Genomic DNA, 15,669 nt, shown 5'->3' with positions numbered 1-15,669 from the left:
TTCTTTAAAATCTTGTTTTACATCATGATTATATTATTTAATTTTATCACTTTATGCAATTATAATGACAGTATGAGATAAGCATTCAATAGAGACCTGCACAATATCATTAATTTGAATTCTTATTATTATCATTATTATTTATCATTCTTATTCTTATCATTATTTGAGTTTGATGAAGATTAAACTATTTCTGATTATGCAAGGCCAACTATAAGGTATATGCAAACATATGGCTCATAAAAAGGTTTAGGGTCATATTTCAAAAGGCTAATTAAAAATTCTATTCAATGTTACAAATATTCTATTTGCTGGATATAAAAAAACTGTTGTATAGGTTTTGAAACATTAAAAGAGAATGAACAATACTCATATTTAAGATGGAAGAAACCAATCATTTTTAAAAGGGTAGTAAGATGAAGATGAGGCACTTTATGAAGGATGTTTTTAAAAATAATGTGAGAAGAATGAAAACTTTGAATCGTTGAGAATTAAAACGGGAGCACTCTATAAGAATGCGCCGAATTGTCACTAAGCATTGAAATTTTGTGCATCGAGGGGTGGTTGTATATTTGACCTAGTATCGGATTTGCCAAGTATTTGAAGAAATTAAAGAAAGTACTGAGATCATCAAAAACTATGACTTTGAAATTTTGATGAATTTCCTCGTTTTAGATTTCCATGTGTTCGAAAAACACTTCTTTATTTGTAAAAGCAAACAAGGAAATAAAACAAACAAGACGGGTAAATTTAAAGTATGACCTTTTGAAAAAATGTAGATTTTGTTTTCTGTGTGCATGTGAACGCGACAACTCAGATGGAAGAAATCTAAATAAACGAAATTTGGCATATAATTGTACCTGTTGGATCTCAAATTTTCATCAAAATTTAAAACAAATCTGAATACGAGTTAAGAATCAACCTTTCTGCCTATTCTTATGAATGTAAATGTATTAATTCAAAATCTCAAAAAGCAATATAAATAAAATTTATCATCTTTTTCCCAAAACTATTTATCTATGCCAATTTTAAAACTAATCTGATTAAAAAATAGAGGCACGAAATACATTATTTTCTCCACAACACGGTTGTGAAGTGTAAAAAAAATTATGCCATTTTATGAAAATATAAGATAAAGTTGAGAAGAAAATACTCCTACTGATTTTCATTTCGGTTTTACCAGAACCAGAATTCAAATCGCAACCATCTTATTTTGTTATTTAAGCCCGTTATTTTATATAAAAGAATAAATAATATGAATTATGCAATAGAATGAATAAGTCTCAAAAGCTTGCCCTTTAATGAAATAGTATTTGAAAAATGCATTTTTTTGTATACTCGTCATACATACTGAAATTTTATTATTTATTTTATCTAAAATTATCTCATTAAATTCTTTAACGAATGCAGATCAGATTCTATTATAGACTCAATCCTTGTGGCAAACAGAATGACTTTGTGTATATTCAGTGACAATTTAAACTTATTGAAGCACGTTATATCAGACGTAAAATTCTGTCTGATATAACGTGTTTTTACATATCTCAGGTCTTTTAAAAGCTATTTAAATAATTTCTTTTGAAATATAGACATTTATTACATGGCAAGTAGATTTATTTTCTTAGAAACTGAATTCTGATCAAGCTTATAAATTACTTTTATTTAGTACTATTTCTTGAACGTAATGGCATACGATGTATTTTTATCATACAATCTTCTTAAGTTGTCATTAAAAGTCTCTTAGATCCTAAATTTTTGAGCACAAAGATTGCATTTCTACTGGTTATTGGCAAAAGTATTGAATGTCTCTTCTTGTTTAGATAGCCATGAATACATCGAAAACACTCGCTTGGAATACAAAATTGGGGCACCCTAGCGATCTGGATTGGGGTTTTGATGATTCTCACACCCACCAAAAGAAAGAGCCTCATGAATCGAGCTGGAACTGCGGCAATCCTAAGAAACGTAGGCAGTTAGTGGAGAGATTTGCACAGACATCAAGCGTCCATGGAACGCATTTCATTTGTTCCAAAAAGAACACATCTTGTCTTCTGAAGTTCATGTACAGGTAAGGGAAAAAATTTAATGAAGTGCTAATTAAGTAAGATTCCAAAGTGAACTTCCTGGTTTCTAAGCGAGGGGCAGAACAAAATCTCATAAATTCATGAATTATTTCAGTTTTTTAAAATTTAATTAACTCTTGATCGAACATAACTTTTCATTACATAAAGATCTGTATTTTTAAATCGATCTAATGTTTACCGTTAATTGCCTTGAAATTTAAAGGTCTTTAGGACCTTTAACAGCTAAATAGACCTCAAAAGTTGGTCAAATGTGACTCTCCCTAACGTAAGAAAAAATTCTTAAATTTAATATTTTTAAAATTTGATAAGACATTTAACCTTATAATTATGAATGCTTTAGTCAGTGAAATAATTTTCATTAGTTGAAATATATGGGGAAAAACATGTTCCATGAAAATTGTAAAAGACATAATTTGCTTTTGCTTAAAGGTTTTCAGAAAATATGCAATTTATATTAAAAAATGCTACACCAATTTACTCCCAAAGAGCATAACTTGATAATCATGCAAAGTGATAGATATTTTAACAGATTTATTGAAGTTATTTTACTTTTTTATGTTGTTAAAATATGCTAAAGCTTTTTAAAAAAATATTTTTATCATATTAGTAAGCACCAAAAAAAAATACATAATAATACTTTGATTTTGTATAATTTTCTTTATTATGTGTGTATATATTGGAGAAATTTCATATTGATACGACGAACTACTTTTGTTTAATCATGCGCACAAGTTCTGCAAATGAAAATGACTTTGAAGTAAACGTTCTGAGTGAAAAGTCAACAGTGACCTCCATGTTTTTGACTATATCTTTTAAACTAATAAATGTACACACATTTGAAATACCGCCAAAAAAAATCTCAGAAAGGTTTCGGTTATAAAATGAAATCATAAAAAAAAATTCGAAAAATTAAAAGGTTAAAGGTCATATAGCCCTTTAAATTCAAGTCTTCAGATCTGTAAGGAGTTCTTTTCTTTATCGTCGTTGCATTTCAAAGGAATGATTCATATCTTTTCATTGCTTATGCTTTTTATCTTTTTACTGCAATGTTTTGTCCTTTTTATTGTTGTTTCCCCTGTAAAGGCTTACATTCTTCATCTGTATTGTCTCCAATTAAAACATCGTATACCTACTTCTGTAACATAATTCATAATTCAATGTTCCTCTTAAAATAAAGCAAATTGAAAAAAATCTTGAAATTAAGCCTTCTTTTTTATTTCTGACGATTGATTAGCACTTGGTTAAAAAGTTTTACTTTTTAAATTTACGTTTTGTCAAAACAATGATATAAAGCAAAAAACATTATTAACTATCAATGCATATTCGCTTCGATTGTTTTAAATTTTTACAATCGGTTGCGCAGCTGGTATATCTCATCGTTAACAATTTTTTAATTAATGAGGCGATTCCCAACAATCAAATTAACCTTTAATAACAAATTTTACAATAATCAAAACTTTAATTTAAAAAATTTACAGTAATCTATTTAGAGATAATTGCTTCACAATTGCTGCTCATAAAATTAATTTCAAGATTTCTTGCATACACCACATCCTAAAAACAAAATTCCTAAATTTAAATGCCTTGAATATTGACCTGATATATCAATATTGGCATGTCATCACATATATAATGACTTACAAATTTGCGTTAAAAAATGTATAATTTTATGAAATCGATAAAAATTCGTAGAGGATAATTTATTTAAGAATTACATATCTTAAACTTTTATATATTAACAGATCCCAAAACTCTGATTTAATTAAATGTTTTCTGCGAATTAAGAAGTCCATAATTAGCAATTCGTCATTATTAACCCAGATTTATGGAAAAGTACTAATTTATACTACTTATTGATATCTCTACAAAGAAAAAATATCATGTGAGTGAATTGTCTGTCATAATTCTTATGCAAATAAAAAGATAAATATTGGCTCAATGCAGCAATAATTATGTTCTAGAAATAGTACATTTACGTAGATAATATTATTAAATGCTAAAAAATAAACTTGATTGAATTGAACAACTTCATAAAAATGAATATTTCGGACAGATACTGGAAGCAGGTATCTTTTGCATTTTCACACATTTATGTGCTGCTTAAATACATATTTTCATAAACAATATTCACGCCTCACTTTGTAACCAATCCTGTAAAGTTTTAAGGTGTTTTTCAGGAATCCATTTCTTTCTAAATAAAACTGAAGAAGTAGAAATATTGTTTTCTCGTTTCTAAACATTTATGAATTATATTTATGCTCAAAATATTTACAGTTAGCTTTATGTTTCATACGCCATTTTGTTAAAAGCAATGATGAATCAAAGCACTAAACTCCTTTATGTAATAAAATAATTCATCTCGGTATACTTTAAAACGTAAATAAACTTAAAAGAGAAACAGCATTATCACAAAAAATGTTGGTCTGATACTTACAAATTTCTTGGTTTTGATAATGATATTTGGATACGCTGCTCTAAGTGAAGTCGCAAGTGCTGAAAAGGATTCATCTTAAAAGAATTTGGAGACCATTTCAAAATGAAAATTCATTTTTATAGCACATACAACATACCAGAATTTGTATGCCTTTTGGCACGAAATTACTCTGTTATCGCTGCTTTGGAAAGATGGTGAGAACGGCGGGCATGAGAATTCGGTCAATATTAAATTGGTCCTGCGAGGTGTCTAAGTCTTAAAATTGCCAAACCAAGTTTTTCTATGATAAATCGCTCAAACATTATACATCGTCCATCAATTTCTTTTTAACAATGATGACGGGTTAAAATAGGGTAAATTATTTACCCCGATAAATACTTCAATGACCACAATTCAAATTATTAATGTAATTCTTATATCTGCGACCTGTCTCACTCTTCAATTTTTCCAGTGGGCTTCACTATGGACTCATAGTGTGTTGTAATGTTTATAATGCTGAATTAGAATCAGTAAAGGCATAAGAATTGGAGATTACTTCGTAATCCCTTAGATAACGACATAAGATGAAGAGTTAATTTCACATATCAGGTATCATTCATCGCTTTTAAATTCATTCATTGATATTTCAGTCACAGTAATATGTTCATCCCACAAACATGTTGATGAAATTATCGCTTCTTTCTACTTTCAATAGTTCTTTGCCGATCTCAATGCACTCTTCTAGTTGTCTTATCTATTTGCCGCCATCTCTGTTACTTTCTACTTTAATTTGCTTCTTAGTACTTCTTTTAGAGAGTAATTTTAGAATTAGATGCATAAAACCTTGAGTTCTGAAACAAGTTTTTCATCTCACCTGAAAATTAGTGTTGCAAGTAGGGTTTGCTGCATTTCGTAACATTGTTTTTTTGCTGCCCTTTTTTTACTGATACCTTATATCATTCGGTTATACTTCTTTCATTTTTCTTCTCGTTATTGAAATTCATGTAAAATACATTTATTCTCTTCATGACTTTGATGTTTGAATGTTTGTTTGAAGCAGAGTCATTATTATATTTATGTTTTGACATCACAGGTTTTTTTTTTTTTTTTTTTTGTACTTAAAAACTCAAAAAACTTTGTTACCATTTAAAAATTATAAAACTATGCTTAAAGTTGAAAACTACTGTAATCTTTTCAACATTTATTCTAATTTTTTTTTCACCTTGCTTCAAATTCCATTCATCTATATGTTAAACTCCATCATGTTGAAGCACTTTTTTTTTTATATGAAGACAGTTAATGCTTTAAAATTAAAAGCAGGATTGCGCTGGCTTTTCTAGGTTACAGTTTACAGTCTAGGTTTCAAGATTACAGTTTCGAAACTATTCAATCAAACAACTTCCCATCACAAGTAAACAGCTCTTTGTCAGAGTTCAATTAATCTTGTTACAGAGGTTCAAACTTCTGCTCAATTGTGTATAGTGGCACACTTTCATATTATAACTCAACCCCCCCCCCCTTCCAATTGTTTGGATGCTTCTGGCTATTTAATTTGAATAAAGCAGAAGTAACATTAATAATTTGACTTATCGTCTTGTTCGTTCTTTGGAGTTTTCTTTTTGGTAAATTTAATTATGATATTTTTTGTATAGTACCTAATTAATGTATGGAAATCAAACCTTTTCTGCTTACGAATTTTATTAAAATTTAATTTTTGTATTTCTTTAGAAAATGATAGTAAATTCAAATTGATTTCATAAATTTCTTCATTATTTTTTTACACAATATTGTAATTTAAAGTGTTTATCTAAGGAATTAAAACCAAACCCAATTTGGAATTTTAGACATCCAGTACATGCAGTTCAGTTATATTAATGCTCCGTTTTAAAGCAACACTAGGGCTATTTTGGGACAGACCTCGTAATTTTGAACCCCGGTCAGATAACTAGGACTACACCTGAGCTGGGATCCCCTTTCCAAACTTCCGCATTACACCCGTTGGAGAAGGTTTGGCCCCGACAAATTTAGTGTGCGCCAGATCCGCTTACACGACAATTCTTCGGTGGAAATCGGGTCTCGAACCTGAAGCCCTCCGGTTCCGAGTCCTTTCCACCAAGCCACCGTGTCCTTCCAGTATATACAAGCAAGTAGACATGCAGATGCTGATTAATAAAATCTTTTTAAAATTCAAAAAAAAATTTAACTTATTTTGTAAGCTCCTTAAATATTCGAAATAATTCACATTAAAATGAGAAACACAATATATATTTTTAGGGTTCTATTTGCTCTATGCATCCTATCGGTGTTGGGCAACATAACGATGCTGCTACAAGAGGCCTTTGACAAAGAATCCACCTTCATCAATACAATCAATAAAGACATTGAATTGGGAAAGGAAGAAGATCCGATATTTTTCCCAGAATACCCCCGTATCACGCTTTGCAGAAAGCCTTTCTACAGAACAGGTAAGATTCTTTTCCCACATTGTTTACCAATTTTTATTAAATAAACATGATAATGGACATGTTATAAAGTACTTTCTCTGCGAATTTATTTACTTTCTGATAAGATTATGAGCAAGACCAAGTTGAATAAAAGAAGTGATAATCTTGTTAATTATATGACAGTAGAATGCAGATGCCCCAAAATACACACATTGAATAATTGCATAGATAAATACAGTACACTCCCGAGTATCCGGCCTAAAGTGGATGAAGAGTAGGCCTGATAGCAAAAAAGCCAGATAGGCTGGAAGTCTTGTTCTATGGTAACTGAGTGATTGGCTGCAATTTAAAAAAAAAAACAGAGTTCTATGAACTCATTTCTTTGCCCTCCAATACCAGAAGACAAAGTTTTAATACCAAAATTCAATGTTATAATACGTATTTTCACACTTCTTATTGAGTACTAAGCCTTACATTTATCTCAAACCACGTAGAATCGGAACGCAGTCCGGTGTATCATGGAAACAGTTGCTGGTACGTGTCAAGTTAAAATAGAAAGCTCTGTATTGGTAGTTTATATATTTTTATATACTGTACTGCACATTTCAAGCATTTATGTACTGTGTACTGTGCAATTATAATCAGGAATAGCGGCAACAATGAGGTCCGTTACACACTGATGAAACATTAAACAATGAGTAGCACGTTTCTCTTTTCCTGTCAGAACTTGTATTTCGCACATGACACATAGAAAGATTGTAGCAGACGCCCTCTCCCAATGCCTTGGCAATGTTGCCAATGCCTTGCCTTCCTCATTTAATTACGATAAAAGGAAACTAGGCCGGATAGTCGCTTACCGGATACTCGGGAGTGTACTATAATTACAACTGTGCATGTATGCATTGAATAATTATTATATGAAGTTCTAATAACAAACATCTAAATTTCTTAATACTAATGTGAAATTTTGTCAGTTAATGGATGTGTTAGAATAGCTGATCATTATTGTCCACGGACGCTATTGTCGATGGAATCATATCATTTGGAATATAAACACAACTTCTTTCTACGTATTTCATCAATTGTTGTTATCCAAGGTACTATTAGCATTCTGTTTCTGGCATCCTCATAAAAATAAATCCATTAAGAATGAGATCTTATAAATTTGGGAGAAATATAGTATTCCCTTTTCCTCCTAACCTTATGTTCATCAAGTTTCATCAAAGCATACCGTGAAGTAATATAGTATTTCCTTTTCCTCCTTATCTTATGTTCATCAAGTTTCATCAAAGCATACCGTGAAGTAATATAGTATTTCCTTTTCCTCCTTATCTTATGTTCATCAAGTTTCATCAAAGCATACCGTGAATTTATTAATAATTATCATTATTAATAAATTTATAACATTATTAACTGATGTCCGATTAATTTCATTTTATTGTTTATGTAATAGATATTAAAACATATACGTTTCATTAAACTTTCGATATTAAACCAAATGTACACAATATACATGCTTCGATTGTGATTATCCTAATATATATACTAAAATATGGTTAGACACACTTAAAAAAACGATTCGTTTCTCTTACAGATTTAAATGACAGCTATTTGAATTTAGTGGAGTATTCCTTCCTGGCCCTTGGTTATCCTTTCATTCCTCTCACGCCAGATGAGATAAGTATGGTGGTTGATATATCCACGAAAGATAAAGAAAATGAGCTACCTTCCCATATATTACAGTTCGAGAATCGCTTGAATGAGTTGGACGAGAGATTCCGAGCATTGCGGAATATCAGCGAAAGCTTCAACCTCAGGGAATTCGTTATCGAAAACAGTGTTGGGTAAAAATATTTTTCTGAATACCAACTTAGATTCTTTTTTTTTTTTTTTTTGTCGTGCGACAATTTTAAGCCAAATTTTGCGCAGTAGCTTCTGAAGGTAAAGGCCCCTGAGCACCCGAGGGCAGAAGTGTGACTTCTAGCTCAAATGAAGATAGCACACACGCACTGGCTTGCACAACCCTTTCTAACAAGGGGGCTCATTCACGCACCTCACAGAGAGAACACAAGGAAAAGAACAACCATGCCGGAATCAGGACTCGAACCCGGAACGCCTAGATCACGGGGAAGACGCGCTACCCCTATGTCAGGACACCGGCACTTAGATTCTATTGAACACTTATTTGGTTTTTCTAGAAGATAATATTAACCAATCATTCAATCTTTTAATAAAAAAAACAATAATACGTTAAAACTTTCATTTATCAAAAATATTATCTCTCCTTAAAATTTTCTTTAAAATTTCATACTATTCTTTCAAAGTTGTAAAAATTTTTGGGTAGTTTCCCCCACGATTTCATAACAATAACTACCAGATGGATTTATTTCGTCATATTAAAAATAATTATATAAAATCTATAATATTGAATAAAATTAATAATATTGAAAAATAATAATAACAGTAATAATATTTTGAATGGGGAGTAAATTTTTGACATTCGATTGATAATTATTGGACACATACAGTGGGTAAAAAAAGTCTCCGTACGGAAGACTAAAATAAAAATAAACTAGAATAATTTCTAAACTTTGCTTTTTATCTTTGTAAACTACTTATATATGGTTAAAATGGGTCTTTAAAAGGGAGTTTCATAATAAATTTCTATTTTTACAAAACGCAGCAATTCTTTTTGCAATTTTTAAGACAAATGACGAAGTGGTATGCAAAAAAAGTTTCCGTACGCAATTTGGAATTTCCTCCTGACGTGTTCTACAACTGGCCCGGAGTAAATATTCGATATGTTAAAAAAACATATTCATAGCCCTTCCCAGTCTCAAGATTTAATCCCTATAAGACATTTATGGAAATGAATCAGTCATGTACTAAAAAAATATGACGCAAAGAACAAGGTTGAATTCAAAAGGATCATTCAAGACATTTGGAGCAATATTTCTTCAAAAACAACTGCAAAAACTTATGGGGGTTATGCCACAACGTTTGAGAGAAGTGACAAAGGCGAAAGGAAGGTTTACCGATCATTAAATGCAAGTTGGTCAGAATGGAAAAGATCTTTCATGTATTATGTAAATACCGTACGGAAACTTTTTTGTTCCTTATTAGTGGTATCTTTTGATTCTTTCAATTTACTTATTTAATTTTCACCATACTTATTTAATTTTCCTTTATAATATTCATAAATAATAAATGAAATTGTGTTAAACCAATTTTCAAATTTTTATTTTCATAACAAAATATTTTGTGTCAAAAATTAAACTTTCATTAGCAGTCATAGCTGCGTACGGAAAAATTTTTTACCCATTGTATGTCTTTTCCATTGAATGTCAAATCAGTTTTCCAGAGTCGAACTATGTATGCTTCTAGAAAGAAGAAACTTATAATGATGGAATTTCTCCTCATTAACTTTCAGCACATATCATCATAAATGTTTTGAGAATTATGAGATACCATGGCACAATAAATATATCATTATTGAAAAATTTTTGCATGGCATAGTTCAATTTATTACCAGCTTGAATTATTGATGACAATATATTTGGCGTATCTAGAAAAAAATATTCTATATCTTTTAACTGTCTAGACAAAAGTTTCGTTTCTACACTATTGACTTCTTATTTGACCAATGAGCTTTTCCTATGCTTCTTTTTATTTTCTAATCCTAGTTATCAGCCAAGTTATTTTGAAAATGGATATATCAATTATGACCTAATCGCGTTTTAATTCAATAGTGTATATTAAGGAAAACACCATTTTTAATGAAAATTTTCTTCAGACTAAGCGAATAAGTGAAAATGTCTCATTGAAGAGAAGATTTATATCGCTTCATTTTGTTCGCCATATTTTTCAGAATATTGATTGATCTAATGAAAAACTGCATGCCATCATAAAATCTGTTAATAACTAATATATTTTCCTCATTTTTCTAATAACAATTTTGTATATCGACTTTCTTTTTTTTTTTTTTTAATTTCACCTATACGATGTATAGAGAAAATACTGTAACCGCCAAACAATTTAAACTCGAAATTTTGACGAATCTTCATATTTCAGACTTTATTGAGTTCAAAAAACACATTTTTTGGTAATATGTCAATGTTTGATCACAATAATTTAAAAGAACTTTAAGCTAGAACGATCAAATCTGGTATACGAATTTTAGATCAAATTTGCATATTTTTGCAAAATTTTAAATGGAATCCATTCAAAGGAAGTTTGTTTGGCTGGCTGTTGGAATACAAATGAACTCGATAGCTACAAACCGTACAGGGTGATTCGATAAAAATGGTACATCGGTTTAGTAAATTTTTATTGAATAATTCTTGGAAATACTGCATAAATTATAAAAAATATCTTTTTTTACACGTAAGGTTATAATGCTGAAGGATTTGATTTTTTATAGTCATATTTTTTTAAAAGTATGTTTGATTTCAGCAAAAACATTTTCATATTTATTGAAGTTTTATCTCTTCCATTTTAAATTCAGATTTAAATTTAAATCTTAAGACAGCTGAAAGTAAATTAGAGAGATATATGGACAATGTACTGAGCATCGTAAGGCTTCTATAATAGTATGAGTTATATGACTATTAAAATATGAAATTTAAATAATTCTTGGAAATAATGCATAAAGTATAAAAAATATCTTGTGGTACACGTAAGATTATAATGCTGAAGGATTTGATTTTTTATAGTCATATTTAAAAAAAAGTATGTTTGATTTCAGCAAAAATATTTTCATATTTATTGAAGTTTTATCTCTTCCATTTTAAATTCAGATTTAAATTTAAATCTTAAGACAGCTGAGAGTAAATTAGAGAGATATATGGACAATGTACTGAGCATCGTAAGGCTTCTATAATAGTATGAGTTATATGACTATTAAAATATGAAATTTAAATAATTCTTGGAAATAATGCATAAAGTATAAAAAATATCTTGTGGTACACGTAAGGTTATAATGCTGAAGGATTTGATTTTTTATAGTCATATTTTTTTAAAGGTATGTTTGATTTCAGCAAAAACATTTTCATATTTATTGAAGTTTTATCTCTTCCATTTTAAATTCAGATTTAAATTTAAATCTTAAGACAGCTGAAAGTAAATTAGAGAGATATATGGACAATGTACTGAGCATCGTAAGGCTTCTATAATAGTATGAGTTATATGACTATTAAAATATGAAATTTAAATAATTCTTGGAAATAATGCATAAAGTATAAAAAATATCTTGTGGTACACGTAAGGTTATAATGCTGAAGGATTTGATTTTTTATAGTCATATTTTAAAAAAGTATGTTTGATTTCAGCAAAAACATTTTCATATTTATTGAAGTTTTATCTCTTCCATTTTAAATTCAAATTTAAATTTTAATCTTAAGACAGCTGAGAGTAAATTAAAGAGATATATGGACAATGTACTGAGCATCGTAAGGCGTCTATAATAGTATGAGTTATATGACTATTAAAATATGAAATTTAAATAATTCTTGGAAATACTGCATAAATTATAAAAAATATCTTTTTTTACACGTAAGGTTATAATGCTGAAGGATTTGATTTTTTATAGTCATATTTTTTTAAAAGTATGTTTGATTTCAGCAAAAACATTTTCATATTTATTGAAGTTTTATCTCTTCCATTTTAAATTCAGATTTAAATTTAAATCTTAAGACAGCTGAAAGTAAATTAGAGAGATATATGGACAATGTACTGAGCATCGTAAGGCGTCTATAATAGTATGAGTTATATGAGTGTTAAAATATGAAATTTAAAAATATTTTACTAAAGAAACTATTTAGAGACCAAGGTGCATAAATATTTAATTGAAAAGTTTAGGGAGCATTATTCCTGGCGAACCAGCTGGTCGCCCAAGGTGGCTAGTTATAAATAAAGATAATGTTAATCAAATGTCCTTTTTTTGTATTTATAATTTAACATAAACTATTTCATGATTTATACTTACCCATGCATTGTTTCAATAGATGTAAAGATTTCTTTTTGTATTGCATCGCTTTGGTATTTCCCTTGGATTGCTGTAAGATCTTCCAACCTGTTCTAACAAGTATGGGCCTTTGCTACTCTCTGGAGGATAGATCAGAAATCCTGGATCTAATAAAGAAGTCTCCCATAGAATTCTCTGTCATTATAGACCTCGTCTCACCCCCTCATCTCGGTAAAATATATTCTTCTTTCATAATCTTCGCTTCAGTTAAATGTCTATGCTTAATTTATTTACTTATGACAACGTTATCTAAGTCAGAGAGTGTAAGACACTATATGTTTATGATTGCCGATATATTTTTAAATACGCATTTTTTTTTAAAATTTGCTTTGGCTGTATATTTTACCATCACTATTTATGCTTCCAGATCAGTACTGAAATGAAAGGAATGTTCTTTGTTTCTATGAGAACTTCATTTCTCTCAAGTAACATACGCATAAGTAGAAAAAAAATTAACGTTAAGTTTATTGCAACTTCCTTCTAAACAATCGTTCAAAAACGTTCCAACCTCTATAAAACTAGAAGATTCACTTTTGTTAAAAAGATACAGCTCTTTCTTGATCGCCAAGCACACATTTTTTTTCATCAAATTAGCTGCAAATGATTAAATGAAGTAAATTCTTGGAAATTCAGAACTGATCCTGGGGTTTCCTTGATTTACTGATTCTTGTGTGGTGCGACTGATTGTACTGTCTACGCCTGTTTATATTTTGAGTATATGAAATAATAAATAGGAGAATTATGTTATTACTTGTTCTCCCATTAGATTTCTTTGAAAAATGTCTTTTATTTTATTTTGATCCCTTCCCGTCCATACCAATTTCTGTTTGAATGGAAATGATATATAGGCATATATATTTCAAACCTACATACATATTTCAACCTTGCAAACCTTCAGCTCGAAACACATTAGAGTATACTTTAATCCCAAATAAATTTCGTCACAAATCAAATTTCATTAGCTTAGCGAATGGAAAAAAGAATGGACATTATCGAGTTGTTTTCGCTTTCACATTCCCAAAGTCTATTTTACTAAAATTCTGCCATGAGTATGTACATAGTATCAACTTGCCGATTTGTGAAGAGATATTGTTGAAGTACTAATGCCTTCTTCTCTGAACAAAAATTGAGTTAAAAGAGGCTAAAACTATTTGCCAAGATGACTACATACTTTGTGCGATTCACTTCTCTTACTTTCTTCCAGATCGTGAGACTGAGGAAGGCTTCAATGTGTTTATGACTGATCCTCTTGAAATGTCCCTCCTCTTCCAACCATCTGAAGGTCAAAAGATAGTACCTGGCTTGCTCACTTCCATCAATGTCCAATTGGTTAAGGTAAGATGATTGAAGATTTAAAGTAAGATTACTGAATGGTTGTGTTTAAAAATTATGCTTTCATATCTGATTCATAACAACAAAGAAAACATGAAAGAATGTCTAAAGATAATACCTCAAAAGAACAACTGAAAATGTAAAATCTATATAAATAATAAATAACAAATCAATCATGCGAAATCAATCCAAATGTAAACAGAAGAAATATAAAATACAAATTAATTTAAATTATTGTAGAAACCAAAATTCATCAAAATAATTATTAAATCAATCGTTTCCCATCATTGCATAATAAAGCGTTTTTGCAATAGTTATTAGACAATTAGAATATCTTATTTAACAAAATGGCTTAATTCACAAGTAATACTTAAATTCAAAATAAAGTCCCCATTTCATGTTGTGATTAATGCTTTGTAGTACTAACGAAAAGTTTAATTTCTGATACAATGTCTAACTTATCATGATTCCATAAGGTTTCTTTTAATCGGCACCAAAAAACGAATAATGAAAACACTCGAATACTTATTTTGGATAATGGTCTATAGTTATGCTACTTTTAATAAAATCCTTAATAAGAGCAGAAACATACATTATCCTTGTAGCACCAGAACTGTAATGCATCACCGGATGTGATGACAGATCTCTGCTTTAAGCGAACATTCTGGCAACCCTGACACCGGAAACAGAGTATTTCCGGAGTTTTTCTTCAGTCTGTGTGCGGTTCCCTTGCTTGCATGTGAGGAACACATGTTTATTTAAAGAATGTAATTTTTATAGAACTGATTAATTAAAATTTCTTTTAAATTATTACTGGACTAATATCTATACCCTCTCATTCTCTTGGTTAGCTGAGAGGTCAGCCATTTAAGAGAGCTCAGAATTCATGAATGTTCTTTTCGGCACCTTTTCCAATTTCTTTCCTTGCGTGCATAGGTGCGTGCAGCAGTAAGAATTACGGTACTGGTGGGAACTCATTTTGAAGAAATATTTACAGTTGCAAAAGACATTAAGTCAAAAAATGAGCCTGGTTATGGAAAAAAAATGTATTCACTCATGATCAATGTAAGTATGCATCTTTTCCAGACGGAACGCAGCGCATTATATACTCACTGGACCAGCATAACGGACTCATGCCCAAAGTGGCCGTTTGGTGTGGATTCCTTAGCCGAGGATTCAGATCGTTATTCCCATCGCGTCTGCGACACTCTCTCCTATTTCAGCACCTTACGAAACGCCTGTAGATGTGAATCCATATTCTTCCCAGGTAACATAATCTTGATATTTTATTCGAGATTAATAGTACTCTAAATCAGATTTTTTTTTAATTTGGATTTCGACAATTTTCTCTTTATTTCCACGTATATAAGATGG

General features: G+C 30.1%; 1 protein-coding gene across 1 annotated transcript in view; it reads left to right on the top strand.

Annotated features, from left to right (window-relative positions):
* Nucleotides 1-15,669, top strand: part of LOC129987555 (acid-sensing ion channel 1-like) — a 56,330-nt gene that overhangs the window by 15,321 nt on the left and 25,340 nt on the right. The window contains exons 2-7 of the mRNA XM_056095521.1: nt 1,821-2,068; nt 6,772-6,962; nt 8,536-8,785; nt 12,944-13,134; nt 14,168-14,298; nt 15,382-15,562. Coding sequence (XP_055951496.1) covers nt 1,827-2,068; nt 6,772-6,962; nt 8,536-8,785; nt 12,944-13,134; nt 14,168-14,298; nt 15,382-15,562 — 1,186 coding nt within the window. The 5' untranslated portion in view covers nt 1,821-1,826. The remainder of the gene's footprint in view (nt 1-1,820; nt 2,069-6,771; nt 6,963-8,535; nt 8,786-12,943; nt 13,135-14,167; nt 14,299-15,381; nt 15,563-15,669) is intronic.

The sequence above is a fragment of the Argiope bruennichi genome, chromosome 10, assembly GCF_947563725.1.
Source record: "Argiope bruennichi chromosome 10, qqArgBrue1.1, whole genome shotgun sequence".
Taxonomy (NCBI): domain Eukaryota; kingdom Metazoa; phylum Arthropoda; class Arachnida; order Araneae; family Araneidae; genus Argiope; species Argiope bruennichi.
This window is presented reverse-complemented; position numbering and strand designations above follow the sequence as displayed.